The sequence below is a fragment of the Phycodurus eques genome, chromosome 12, assembly GCF_024500275.1.
Source record: "Phycodurus eques isolate BA_2022a chromosome 12, UOR_Pequ_1.1, whole genome shotgun sequence".
Classification (NCBI taxonomy): Eukaryota; Metazoa; Chordata; class Actinopteri; order Syngnathiformes; family Syngnathidae; genus Phycodurus; species Phycodurus eques.
This window is the reverse complement of record NC_084536.1, coordinates 3980524-3994610: the sequence shown is the minus strand read 5'-3', so window position 1 is coordinate 3994610 and position 14087 is coordinate 3980524. Positions and strand designations below refer to the sequence as shown.

The 14087-nt window shown below is 44.8% G+C and overlaps 2 protein-coding genes across 8 annotated transcripts; both read left to right on the top strand.

Moving 5' to 3' along the window:
- The first annotated feature begins 609 nt into the window (after positions 1-609).
- Positions 610-8337, top strand: piga (phosphatidylinositol glycan anchor biosynthesis, class A). 6 transcript variants are annotated; one of them, XM_061691818.1, is made up of 9 exons: positions 610-894; positions 1043-1216; positions 1392-1501; positions 1589-1861; positions 4456-4726; positions 4810-4942; positions 5361-5493; positions 5627-5833; positions 6593-8336. In XM_061691818.1, exons 3-9 carry the CDS (start codon positions 1418-1420, stop codon positions 6884-6886), a joined length of 1395 nt encoding a protein of 464 aa, XP_061547802.1. In that variant the 5' UTR covers positions 610-894; positions 1043-1216; positions 1392-1417; the 3' UTR covers positions 6887-8336. The 6 variants fall into 6 exon arrangements, with proteins under 6 accessions (XP_061547802.1, XP_061547801.1, XP_061547799.1 ...); XM_061691817.1 differs by having other exon boundaries at positions 1392-1656; positions 1741-1861; positions 6593-8335; XM_061691815.1 differs by having other exon boundaries at positions 1392-1861; positions 6593-8334.
- A 562-nt stretch (positions 8338-8899) lies between these two features.
- Positions 8900-14087, top strand: xk (X-linked Kx blood group (McLeod syndrome)). 2 transcript variants are annotated; one of them, XM_061691873.1, is made up of 4 exons: positions 8900-9253; positions 11396-11658; positions 12921-13231; positions 13310-14087. In XM_061691873.1, exons 1-4 carry the CDS (start codon positions 9009-9011, stop codon positions 13724-13726), a joined length of 1236 nt encoding a protein of 411 aa, XP_061547857.1. In that variant the 5' UTR covers positions 8900-9008; the 3' UTR covers positions 13727-14087. The 2 variants fall into 2 exon arrangements, with proteins under 2 accessions (XP_061547857.1, XP_061547856.1); XM_061691872.1 differs by having other exon boundaries at positions 12921-14087.

The window sequence follows — 14087 nt, the reverse complement described above, 5'->3', positions numbered from 1 at the left end:
TGTTTGGAACTCTGCCACGGATGCCAGTTTTGCCCAGTCTCTTCCTTATTGTTGAGTCACGAACACTGACCTAAACTGAGGCAAAGGAGGCCTGCTATTCTTAAAATGTTGTCCTAGGTAAAACGAAGCCACTCAACTAACTTCAACATAGTACCTTGTCCTCTTTCCCTCTTCAAGAATGATTCGTGGCGAATACGATGGTATTTTGTGCCAGCCTAAAAACCTCGAGTTTACAGCGACCGGTGTTAAAAATGTTTGCCTCCAATCTGGACCAACACATACAAGTAAGGTTTATTTTTCAGTTATAATTAGTTAATATATATTTGTTACTCAGTTTACAATGTTAGCAAATCTATGGAAACATGTTTTGATAGCATGATAAATGATTGGGCTCCCACATACTTCCTTGCTCCAATATTAATGATGCAGGACACGCCTTGCTGCACTGTGATTGGTTGCTGTATCCCGGGAGAACGCGCCCTACTGCGTTATTAGGATTCCCACAAACGTTCTAGGCAGGCCACGCCCCACTGCAACACGATTGGCTCCTCCTGGCCCCAACCATAACAAACGTCTTTGTTTTAGTTTCGTGCAAACGTGATACATGTTTGGGATGTTCCATCTGCGTAGCCTGCCCCTGCAATCATGTTGCAGCGTCCTGTTTAGAAATTATGCGGGAATCCTAAAAACGCCACTCGAAGAGGTAGATACGACACGCCCCTTTTGAGCTGCATGCCTAAGGTGACGCTAAGCAAAGACGGTTAAAGTCGTAAGCGCATTCATTGTGTGAGGACGGCAAGAAAACGAAAAGTCCAAGAATGCCGGTACATTGTGCTGTGCGGACAACGACGTACAATCACGACAAGGAACTAGGGGTAACCTTTCAGGCAACAGGTAATTTTTTTTCTCCTTTTCCTCAAATGTTGTGTATTTATAGCGAACTCTTTAACATTGACACAAAAGTAAAACTCATCAAAATTGGTTAAGAAATGAGCAGGTTATGACTTACTTTCAATGTCCATACATTGCCTTTGACGGGAAGGTTGACCTTTCCAACATGGCCGCCACGCTGGCACGTCGGGAAGCTGGACTGCTATAGCGCTGGCCTAGCTCGGGTTCATATCTATGAGACGGATGGTCCACAAGCTAACGCTTGGCTAGCGAATGGGAAGGAAAATGTATTTATTGCTCGAATTGTGTCAAGCAGAACGATAAGGTGCGTGTAATATAGTTTAAAAAAGTGTCTACATTTGTGAATTATTTCGACTTCAAGGTTCAACAGTTCGCTCAATGCTATTATTCGAACGACTAGCGCTATACTTGAGTTCAACATTGAATTGATGATGATGATTTTTTTTTTTTTTTTGTGCATACTGCTGTTGTCAATGCAGGTGACGCTTATTGACATACAAGTACAATGCGCCACAGAAGAAGAGCAACACCTCTCAATCACGCAGCTCAAGCAGTCTCTGGAACCCCCGCAGAGGCCCTCAAAGCCCCCGTCAGGAAGCACAACATCTGCATGGTGTCGGACTTCTTTTACCCCAACATGGGAGGAGTGGAGAGTCACATTTACCTCCTGTCACAGTGTCTGATCGAGAAGGGACACAAGGTGGTGATCGTCACGCACGCCTACGGCCACAGGAAGGGCGTCAGGTACCTGACCAATGGCCTTAAGGTCTACTACCTGCCCCTGCAGGTGATGTACAACCAGTCCACCACCACCACCTTCTTCCACAGCATGCCGCTCCTGCGCTGTGTATTCGTCAGGGAGCGCATCACCGTGGTGCACTCGCACAGCTCCTTCTCCGCTATGGCCCACGATGCTTTGTTCCACGCTAAGACCATGGGCCTGAACACGGTATGCGGCTCTTAAGTTGGATTCACACTGCATGTCTTATACGCTGTGACCCAACTCCGATTTTGTGACTTTTTATTCACATATACAAGGGATGGTTGGATTTATATGGCTTCTTTCAAGGTGACCAATTCAGCTTTAGACAAAGACGCTCAACGTGTATGGGTGAAGGAGGGCTGATAAGTACTTGGAGGGGGGAGGGAGGGGCAAGTGCACGGAGGGATGTAAAGTGCAGGTGATGCGGGATTTGACTGGGAGCCAATGGAGATGGGTGAGCGCGGCAGTGATGTGCTGCTCGGTCTTGGTGCAGGTGACGACCCTAGCAGCTGAATTCTGGGCGTACTGGAGCCTGTCCAGGGCTTCGTTGGGAAGCCCGAACAGGATTCCGTTGCAGTAGTTCGAGCGGGATGTGACGAAGGCGTGAATGGGGGTCTCGGCAACGGAATCTGGAGTCTGGAGATATGAACATGGTACCAGCTAGCGGTGTCACAATGAATTAATCGACGACTATTTTGAGAATCCATTCATCGTTCAGAGCCACTGTTTAACATAAAATCCTCTGATTTGAGCTTGTTAACAGTAAATATTCTCTGATTTCTGTAACCCTTCATGAATGTATCTTTTGTGTTTAATCAAAATAAGACATTTGAAAACATCTGCTTTTACTTTGGAAAAAGATAATCACCGTTTTCCCTATTTTCTGACATGTTGCGGACCAAACAAGCTAACAGAATTGTAATCAGTTTATTAAAAAAAATATATATATATATATATAATAGTCAGTTTAATCTATTACGAAAATAATAGTTATTTTCGGCCGTAGTATGAGTAACCGGTAATTGACATGCCTCAGAAGTGTACAGTATATCAAACTAGTAGCTCTTCACATTAATCAGTTGCCAAGAAAAAAGGTGGGCGAGTACATCACGCCCTCTCGTGCAATATTGCTTATTGTTTTTATTTTTCATCATTAAACATGGCCAAATAAACAACAATGATCAGTTAATAAACAGTTCAAAAAAAAATATTTTTCATTCAATTTCAGGGCAAAATAAACTTTTATTCGATTTAATCCATGGACCGATGGATAGAATAATCGATTCTGAAAATAATCAAACATGCATAAATAATGAGAGCTCAACTAAAAAAGTGTGATAAGTAAATGGATATGATTAAATGGAGGAAGCGGCTGCAGAATAAGTTTATTTTGAGTCTGGATTTGAAAAGATGAAAATGAACAGATATTGCAGAGGCCAGGTGGTGATGAGTTCCAATTATTTTTATGAAACTGTTTCCAAGGTCAGGCTGCAAAAATAACCATCCATCCATCCATCCATCCATTTTCTGAGCCGCTTCTCCTCGCTAGGGTCGCGGGCGTGCTGGAGCCTATCCCAGCTGTCATCGGGCAGGAGGCGGGGTACACCCTGAACTGGTTGCCAGCCAATCGCAGGGCACATCCAACAAACAACCGTTCGCACTCACATTCACACCTACGGGCAATTTAGAGTCTCCAATTAATGCATGTTTTTGGGATGTGGGAGGAAACCGGAGTGCCCGGAGAAAACCCACGCAGGTACGGGGAGAACATGCAAACTCCACACAGGCGGGGCCCCGCGGGGATTGAACCCGGGTCCTCAGAACTGTGAGGCTGACGCTCTAACCAGTCGTCCACCGTGCCGCCAAAACTAAACAAATCATCTTTTTTTTATGGGAGCCAAGCATATAAGGGAGTGGAAAACGGACTGCTTTTTTTGCATTGCACTTTTTTAAATTGTCAAAATAAGGTGTGTCAAAATGTACCGGTTATTGGATCACTTGAGCCATACATTGTACAACCCCAATTCCAATGAACTTGGGACGTTGTGTTAAACATAAATGAAAACGGAATGCAATGATTTACAAATCATGTTCAACGTATATTTCATTGAATGCACGACAAAGACAAGATATTTCATGTTCAAACTGATAAACCTGATTGATTTTAGCAAATAATCATTAACTTAAAATTTTATGGCTGCAACAGGTTCCAAAAAACCTAGGACAGGGTCATGTTTACCACTATGTTACATCACTTTTTCTGTTCAACAGTCTGGGGTCTCCGTTGTCATATTTTACGCTTCAAAATGTGCCACACATTTTCAATGGGAGACAGGTCTGGACTGCAGGCAGGGCAGTCTAGTACCAGCACTCTTTTACTACGAAGCCACGCCGTTGTAACACGTGCAGAATGCGGTTTGGCATTGTCTTGCTGAAATAAGCAGGGGCGTCCATGAAAAAGACGTTGCTTGGATGGCAGCGTATGTTTCTCCCAAACCTGTATGTACCTTTCAGCAGTATGTACCTTTTTGCCACGTCCCAGCTTTTTTGGAACGTGTTGCAACCACAAAATTCTAAGTTAATGATTATTTAAAGTTTATCACTTTGAACATTAAGTATATCTTGTCTGTGTAGTGTATTCAATTAAATATCGGTTGAACATTATTTGCAAATCAACACTACGTTCCAACTTCATTGGAATTGGGGTTGTACATCCAGCTGTTGTGAACGAGGCATGATATTAAATTAGATTTATATAAACAGTACATATGATTCCACAGGTGTTCACTGACCACTCGCTCTTCGGCTTTGCCGACGTCAGCTCCGTGCTGACCAACAAGCTCCTGACGGTGTCGCTGTGTGATACCAACCACGTCGTGTGCGTCTCGTACACCAGCAAGGAGAACACCGTGCTGCGCGCCGCGCTCGACCCGGAGATCGTCTCCGTCATTCCCAACGCGGTCGAGCACGGCGACTTCACGCCCGACCCGTCCCAGCGCCGCGACGACAGGATCACCATCGTCGTGATCAGTCGCCTTGTCTACCGCAAAGGTTGGGTCTCGGCGGTCTTTGTTTCTCGTGGCTATTCAGAATGCAAAAGATGAAGCTTGACTTGAGACTTCCAACCTTTTTAGGCATTGATCTTCTCAGTGGAATCATCCCAGAGCTCTGCCTCAAACATCCAGATCTTCATTTCCTCATCGGTGGAGAGGGGCCAAAGAGACTTGTGTTGGAGGAAGTGAGGGAGAAATACCAACTACATGACAGGTACTTTTAAATGTTCTTCACACACATTAGCCAGCAAACAGCCAGATCCACTTCATCACAGGTCTCCACGTCATGAGACTTGAGACTTTTTTTCCTTTTTCTTTTTTTGAAACAGACAAAATACGATTTACAGGAGCTGACTAACATAGTTTACAGACCACATTAACTCTCCAAATATCTAAAAAAATAGCGTTCCACAATAACAGTATGTTTATTTAAGCATCCTTTTTCGAAAAAGCATCCTTTTTAGGGTTGCGGCGCGAGGTAGAGCCTTTCCCAGCTGACTCTGGGCGTTGTTTTAACTTCCTGTAAGCGCACTGGGCATGTGTCCAATTACGTTTGCCCGTACCGCACGTTAACCCCGGCGGCGGTCCTGCTATATCAGCTCATATGTTTGACTGGATTGTTTTAATTGCAGGGTGCGTCTTTTGGGGCCGCTGGAGCACAAAGATGTCCGAGGGGTTCTGGTGCAAGGTCACATCTTCCTCAACACGTCGCTCACCGAAGCTTTCTGCATGGCCATCGTGGAGGGAGCCAGCTGTGGACTGCAGGTGCGCTGCATTCCTACACCCGCTCTACATTCCATATTTACTGAAGTCAAGAATTAAAGGAGAAATATCGGTCAGTTCATCGTTGATATGCGGTTGTGTGTGTGTGTTTTTTTTTTTTTAATCCTTCCCAAAGGTTGTCAGCACTCGTGTGGGTGGGATTCCGGAGGTGCTACCCGAGGACTTGATCACCCTTTGTGAGCCGACCGTACACTCGCTGTGCGCCGGGCTGGAAACGGTCATAGCGCAGCAGCGTTCCGGCTCCGTCTCCACGCCCGCCTCTGTTCACGCACGGGTGCGCAATCTCTACACCTGGAGGAACGTCGCCGAGAGGACCGAAAAGGTGGGTTGAGCCCGAGGCGTAACCTTCTACGGTCATTTCTGGAGGTAAACACAAACGTACACTATAGCGGAGATGGACCAAAATTATTTTTTAAATACACATGATCTGTTTCAGAAACTGAACTATACTGTAATTTCCAGTCACGTTTTTAACATTCCTAAAGGTTGTGAGTATAAATTAAACTCTAATAGTATTCAAGTAGTTAAAAGAACCATTTATTTATTATTTCATTCGTGAGTTGAGTAGTAACGCATAAACACCTAGCTAACGCTTAACGTTTTAGAACAAATGACACAGATATGGCTCACATTTGCTCACATTCTTAGCAAATGTAAAAAAGAAATGAACTGCAGTAAAATGTAAAAACAAAGAAAAATAAAATAACCGATCCAATACTAATAAAGTAAAACAATAAGACACACTGACAAATAGCAAATAAAGAGTCTCATCCCTTGTTTTTTTTAACATGCATTTTTTTTCATTTTTATTTCCATCCATGTCATACAAGTGTAAAAATAAGTTAACCACTGTCAAACATAAAAACCTACACTTTGATAAGAATTGACAAGGTTTATTCTGACACGGTAGTCTTCCTGCTTTCAATGTGAGTCTGCTCCGCGTCTCTTCTTCTCTCAGCTCAGTGCTGAGCCTAAAATAAGTCCTTCAAAACACCCACGGGACCTCAAGGGTGTTCAACTCTACAGGTTCCGCATTATATTGAAGCCAAGCTTAATGTGGTCCAAATGTTTTCTCTCCCAGGTGTATGACAGAGTCTGCGGCGAGGAGGTGCTTCCCCTGGACCGACGCCTTCAGAGGCTTCGGACTCACTGCGGCCCGGTGGCTGGCACCATCTTTGCCTTTGTGGCGGTTCTGGACTTCCTCTTCCTGTTGTTCCTCCAGTGGTTGCTGCCTGACAGGCTCATGGACGGGGCTGTGGACGCCAGCGGTCCTCGCGGATTGTGGGGGCAAGAACCAAGCGAGAGTAAATATAAAGCTCCGTCAAAAAGAGTCGTCAAGTCAGCGGCTTCATCTCGCTCTGACGACGCGGACTGACCACGCTTTTGTGAGCTAAGTGAACTAAAACTTTGTTTACATTATGAGAAAGGGCCATGTTTTCAAGCTTTATATTGTAAGAAATTTGCGGGGAAGTTTGTTCCGTTTATATTTAACTGGCAGAGTGATTATGATTGATCTATTTGTGAAATTTTGTAGGACAGGACTGCACAAAACGACCTGGATGATTTTCACCAAACATGGATACAGAAATTGAACCCTTCTGTTAAAATAGCAGGTTTTTCCTCATCCATCCATCAATTTTCTATTGTCCTTATGCTCGTTAGGGTCCCGGCTGGTTGCTGGATGATCAGCGATCATGTGCAGACAAACAACCTTTCGCACTCGTGCGCAGGCTCTTTTCAAATTGCTGTTTTTACACAGGGGTGTGTTCACTTTCTGTATCCACTGTCGCAAAACATTGCCGTTCTGTTTTTGTTTTGTTTTGTTTGTTTGTTTTTTTTCCTTCACCTTTGGCATTACTCAAATCACACTGAATTTATTGAAGCACTTGTTGGATGATGAGGACATTTATGAATTGCACACTAAATATTAGCAAAGATATACGGTTCTTACTGCTGCTCTTCTGTGGACCTTCTAGTTCTCGATAAAACTGAAACAACTCTTTTCCCCCATATTACTTCATGCACGTTCATTCGCCTGCCGTTAATTTCATTTTTTGTTGTTATTGATCCGCTCGTTTTAAGATGTCCTTGTGTTATCTTATTTTCCATCCTCTGTTATATTTATATGAAGCCAGGAAGACTATGGCTATGACCGCGTGTACCTCGCATTGTGTTGTTACTATTTTTTTTTTTTAATCATAACAATGATCGTTTTTTTTCTCAGGACAGGTTAGTCGAGTTGATCCAGTAAACACCCTCCGTTTCCGCTGTCTCCTTTTACAAACATCAGAGCGAAAGGTCAAGTGCCAGACATCACAAGCTATGGAAATGCGGCAGCTTTTCAAGACTAGCGCTGCTAGTTTGCATGACCGATGCGGTTAGCGCTTGAAACGCTACACTCCAGTGATGCTTGGCTTGAAAATGTTGGGAAATAAAAGTCTTTCACCTGTTTTGTGTTCTTCTGTTATGAGTTGATTGTTTTAAAGTGGAACCTCCAAAGTGGAGTCAAAATGTGAATTTACGCATTAAACCTTTTCTGTTTTCTGTCGGGGCCTCATGAAAACACACTTGAGGTGTCAATCAAACATGAGCAGAATGTTTAATACAGCTCTTATGTTGGATCTCATGAGATGTACCCGATTTGCGCACATTGATAGATGACCATCAACAGTACCCTTGTTCAACAAATTAGTGCATCCCTGATGAGAACGTGGAGATGCTTTAGGGAGTGACGACAGTTGGTTTAAAAAGGGGGGGGGAGAAATGGAAAAAAAAAAAAAAAAGGGCCTGTGAATTTAGGAAACCGAAGTGTTCTGATGCTAATTGTGCCTGTTTGGAGTGTTTGTGTTTATTTGCACATGTAATCTGTAACAAAAGTCTATATTGTTGATAAAAGTGTACATAAAGGTGGACATACATGTTCAGTGTTGATGAAATGGCTCAACATTTTCCAAGTGTGTATATGTTTCGCTTATTTTGAGGCTTCAGTGTCATGCAAAAAGTGCGTTTGGTCCAAATTCCAACTCATCAATTAAGAATTGAACACTATAAAAGCAGTCATTATCTTCCTTCCTTATTCATGTTTTTGATGACATTTGTACCGGAATACCGGAAGTCAGCGCCCCAAATTGAGTCGAAGTCGTCCTCACGACAGCGTCTTTAATGGCACTTTTCGTGCTCTTTGGTCTTGCGCAGATGGCGCACGTCGTAAAGGGCTTCGGGGCGATCGCGTCGTGTGTGTCGTGTGTGACGCGTCACTCGCGCGACGCCGCAACGCAGCAACGCGCTTGTATCCGACGCGATATACCTCGCGCGACAGCGCCATCTTTCCCCGAGGTGGCCGCTCTGTGCAACTACAGCCGGGCTGCAGAAGCCGTCCGCGGTCGGTGGTGCCAGCTCGCGCCGGATGGTCTGCGGTAGCGCGGTGCTCCACTGCAGGGCGCCGACGCCGAACGGACCTCGAACGGCCTCGCCCCTGCATGGCGGCGTGAGCGAGGATGCGAGTGCCCAGCTCCATCTTTTTGTCGGTGTCACTGTTCACGGCCGAGACCACTGCGGCGCTCTACCTGAGCTCCACGTACCGGTCGGCGGGGGACCGGGCGTGGCAGCAGCTCACCCTGCTCTTCTCGCTGGTGCCGTCCGTGCTGGTGCAGCTGGCCCTCATCTTCTTCCACCGGGACCTGGGCAGGGACAGGCCCTTCATCCTGCTGCTGCACATGCTCCAGTTCGGACCCATCGTCAGGTCGGTCGGTGCTTTGGTTCTTTGGTTTGTTTGCGTCTGTGCTTGACAAAAAAAACACGCAAGTGTGCTCGCATTCGCTCATGTAACTGATTTGTTAGTTGCAGCCTGCTGATCAATACTCATCGATATGTTCGCGAGGTGCACAATCTAATGATCCAGTTTAAGATGTGTCCGCCAGGGGTGATTCTAGGGTCAGAGGTTGAGGGGGACATGTCCATTTTAATTGACTTTTGTCAATACTTTGAATAGTAATAATATCAAATTCTCTCTTTGCTCCTCTCTGTCACTGAGTCCGATAGGACTTCTCATATTTTTGGGAATCCCGTTTGCCCTGGTTCTGACGGACCAGTAGCGCCGGTCCATACATGCAATGTCTGCTTATATTAACAATATGTTTATTATCGTGTTTGCAGTTAGCAGCGGTGTAGAACTGCACTGAATCGCGCAGTTATTTCGACCACTTTGCACATTTTGTGTAGCTAAATAAGGTGACCTCAATATTCTGATGGACTGAAAAATTCAAAACGGCTTTCAGTGTGGTGGACATACAGGACTCGCTATGATTTTTTTTAAAAACCAAAATGATAACCCTTTTTTTTTTTTTTTTTGTCCAGTCTAGTCTAGTCTGAATGCACCACATGATTTTTAAAGTGCACTTCCACTTTTACAAAACGTCATGAGTTAGATTGCACATTTTCTTTTTGCAAACTAACATTCAGCCATAAAAATGGGATTGTTTAGAATTGTATTTAAAAAAATATACTTTTTAATATGAATATTTTGAATAAAAGAAGAAATGATTGAAATTATGAAAAAAAAACACTACACCTTGGATGAAAATTGTATATATATATATATATATATTTTTTTTTTACAGCTGTTGTATTGCATTTCTTCAAATTGTAACGTCTGAGTGTGTTACTCCTGCGCCAAGCTTCTCCAGCGAAGAGCACGTCTAAGAATAGCATGTGACGCCGTGGGCCTCCTTATCTTGTGACAACACAAGCTGAGAGGGGAAGCCGGCATCCGTGTTTCCCCTTATCCGAGCCAAAACGCTGCACCTGCAACGCGTATACGTACTGTATGACTGCTGTTGAAATACACGCGTTACACCGGTGTTTCGCAACCTTCATTGAGCCAAGCGCATAGTTTGGGACTCGTCTCTTAATCGATTCATCCTGTTGTTTTCTATTGTTTTAAATATTTGCGAACAGACGGTTCTAAAAAGAAATGAATACAACTGTATTGTACATAAAAGTTAAATACAACTAAACTACTGAACAAACATGCTTCACTGGATCAAGGAAAAAGTTGAAGTCACCAATGTGCAGTTTGAACATTTAATTCAGTGATTCCGTCGAGTACCACTAGAGGGAGCCAGCATACCAGCACCCCACTTTCAGAATCCCTGCATAACTCTCGCAGGAGCTGGGGTGGGAAAAGTATGGCCCAGGGGCCACATACCGCCCACTGCATTCTTTCATCTGACCCACCATCGTTAAGAGTCCTCTAATATTTTTTGTATACATTTATGGTTAATGTTTTTCTTGACTACTTTATCAATTCATCGAATAAAATAATTGGTTAATTTTGTTTTTTAAATAATGAAACAAAGATACTATAAAAAAAAAAAAAAATTGTGCACATTTAACACTTCCGTTCATTGCTCCTTACGGCTTTGATTGTTTAAGATTCAAGATGATTACTGTCATGCGCAGTAAAACAAACAAACAAACAAACAAACAAAAACAGGAGCACTGAGCAATTGCATTTTTTCGGGGACATATCTAATATTTAATGTTTTAAAAAAAATTTTTTTTTTTTACAGTATATTCACTGGAATAGTCTTGCATGTGGGAAAGGAGAGTCACAGTCATAGATGAACTTTTCAGCTGTTTATTGAATACCAGGAAAACAGCACAACACACAAACACATTTTCTCCACATTTTATGCTCGTGTTCAAAGAAGTTTACAATGTGTTTTAAAAACGTGTTTAAATCATGTGCAGGGGATAAAAGTAAATGATGGATTTTCGACGATAGCGGTGGGCCCGGAGCGTAGCTCGTTTGAAGAACGGGGGTTCTCTGTCGCTCTCATTCGAATGCGCAGAAGTGACGTTCAATGACCTCTGTCGCTCGAAGGTGTTTGGAAGCGTTCTGGACCTACGGCAGCGTGGGCCGCGTGGAGGATCCCTACGTCAGCATCACCAGGAAGAAGCAGATGCCCCGCCGGGGCCGGCCCGAGGAGGTGGAGCGCCAGGTGGGCCAGGCCGAGGGCAAGCTGGTGACGCACCGGGCGGCCTTCGCGCGCACCGCCGTCATGCAGGCCTTCCTGGGCTCGGCGCCGCAGCTCACGCTGCAGCTCTACATCTGCGTGCTGCAGCGAGGCGTGTCCGTCGGGAGAGGTGAGAGAGGGAGGGGGCTGGACGTGGCCGGGGTCCAAGTCGCCAGCGGATTACAGTCTCATTGGATACAAAAAAAAAAAAAAAAAAAATGGAGCGTGTTATGTAACCGATGTGCGTTTGAGAGAGCCGGTGCTTCTCTTCATCGGGAGGGGAAAACAAATAAGCTGTTTTTAAAAGGGTGCACTGACATCCTAAAACAAGATAAGCCAAGTGTCGACCAAAGTGACCTAATACCGCTTTGCTACGATGACGATCCGCGCTTCGTCATTGCAGCATTTGACCAATCGGACTTCCTTGTTTTTTTGAACTTAGAAAAAAATGAAATAAAACATAAAGCACACCTGCTGCTAGATTTACATAGGCCTACCCCCCACATTTACAGTTGTTACTTCTGGAATAATCATGGTAATTTGGTGACTCATACGTAAATATTTTTTCATCGCTTTTATTGCATGCTCTTTGCTTTATTAATGTTAGTCCGAGTCAGTTCACAGCCTGTAAATACGGTACGTGCCTTTAGTAGCAATAGACATTCCACTTTGACACGTTGTATATGATTTCATATCTTGCGTTCTGTACTTGAGATGCGAGTTGAATTCACTGTGTAATCATGCTTGCAACTCAAAGCACGTCCAAGTTCAAATCATACTTCCCCACTGAAAGGAATGGAAATGCCATGAATCCATTCCAACACTGTATAATAAAGTGCTGAATAAAAAATAAAAAAAAAAAATAGAGTAATAAAATCGAATAGAATGTAAAGAATTAAACAGTTTGTGCATCATGATTTAATGCCGCACATCCAATTCATTGTGTTGATCCCTCTGGTGTGCCCATCTTGGCCTCCGGGAGGCACTATAATGCAGTCATGCAGACAAAAACAAAAAAGAATAGTACTTTGACTGCTCCTCTAAGTGACTCAGTGAGATGCTGTAATATTACTCATTTTTCATAGTGCATACAAATATATGTATAAATATATATGACTGCGAGTATTGTTATATGGTCTGTCTACATGGGTTGCTCCACAGTTTGTGGGCAAATATCCGTTGCTTCTAAAACCGTGGCTATCGATGCTAAATGTTAGCATGTCAACGGCATTTTGCATTGTTTGCTGGCATTAAGCTAAGCGGCCTTTCGTCAGTCACGGCTCTGTGGTTGTTTTAAATACACAAATTGTAATTCTCTTCGTTTTGTGTTGACTTGCAGTGAACTTCAAGTCCGAATGGCATCAAACGGCTTGTGCTTGTGTTTTTGTTCAGGCACTCTGATGGCGATCTCATTGCTGTCCATCGTGTACGGCGCCCTCCGCTGCAACATCCTGGCCATCAAGATCAAATACGAAGAATACCAAGTGACCATGAGTCCGTCGGCCTACCTGTGCATCTTCCTGTGGCGCAGCTGCGAGATCGCCAGCCGCGTGGTGGTGCTGGTTCTGTTCAGCTCGGTGCTGAAAATCTGGGTGCTTCCCGTGGTTCTGGCCAACTTCCTGGTCTTCTTCCTCTACCCGTGGATCCTGTTCTGGAGGACCCACTCGCCCTTCCCGCAGCATATCGAGAAGACTCTGACACACGTGGGCACCGCCGTCGTGCTGTGCATGCTCACCTTCCTGTACGCCGGCATCAACATGTTCTGCTGGTCGGCCGTGCAGGTGAAGCTCAGCGACCCGGACCTCATCAACAAGTCCCAGAACTGGTACCGCATGGTGGTGTACTACATGCTGCGCTTCATCGAGAACGCCTCGCTGCTGCTGATCTGGTACATCTACAGGACGGACTTCTACGAGTTCATGTCGGCGCCGCTGCTCATGCTGGAGCTGCTGTTGGCCTACGCCGCTTGCATCTTCTTCATGCTGATCTTCTACCAGACCTGCCACCCGTGTCGCCGGCTCTTTAACTCCAGCATGGGCCAGGGCTTCGAGGACTGCTGCGCCCTCCTCTGCCTGTCGTGCACCTCGGCGGAGTCGAGCCACGAGCCCCGCGAGGAGCTCGCGCCGGACGACGCGTGTTACGACATTCCCAGCGATGGGGGCGGAGAAGCGGCGAACGGTGGCGGCCACAATGCCTGACTCCTTATTGTGCGACGCGGTCGCCGACCACTTTCCACATTTACAGTTCATCCCCTTCATCCGATTGGACTCTTTCCTACCATTCTAACAGCACGTGTTCTTAAATCTGCGTTACGTCAATTTATTTGTGCAGTTGGTGTTGATGTCATTCTGTGGCCTACAGATAAGCTACGGTTCTGATAAGATTGTTTCTAACGGGGGAAAAGTATTGGGATCCCAGCCCATTAAAACGTTAGGAACTGCTCCCAAAAACTTGGATGCAGTGGTGCCTTAAGATATCAAATCATCTTTCCTTGTTCAAATGAATGGAAATGCAATTAATCTGTTCCAGCCACCGCAAAAAAAAAAAAACATTACTCCC

Bases quoted from the DNA above. Each gene is read 5' to 3' on its own strand.
- xk (XM_061691872.1), top strand. From the start codon at position 9,009: ATGCGAGTGCCCAGCTCCATCTTTTTGTCGGTGTCACTGTTCACGGCC. The intron at 9,254-11,395 runs GTCGGTCGGTGC...TGTCGCTCGAAG, and splicing joins CAGTTCGGACCCATCGTCAG to GTGTTTGGAAGCGTTCTGGA. The intron at 11,659-12,920 runs GTGAGAGAGGGA...GTTTTTGTTCAG, and splicing joins AGGCGTGTCCGTCGGGAGAG to GCACTCTGATGGCGATCTCA.
- piga (XM_061691816.1), top strand. From the start codon at position 1,418: ATGCGCCACAGAAGAAGAGCAACACCTCTCAATCACGCAGCTCAAGCA. The intron at 4,943-5,360 runs GTACTTTTAAAT...TTTTAATTGCAG, and splicing joins AAATACCAACTACATGACAG to GGTGCGTCTTTTGGGGCCGC. The intron at 5,494-5,626 runs GTGCGCTGCATT...TCCTTCCCAAAG, and splicing joins GAGCCAGCTGTGGACTGCAG to GTTGTCAGCACTCGTGTGGG.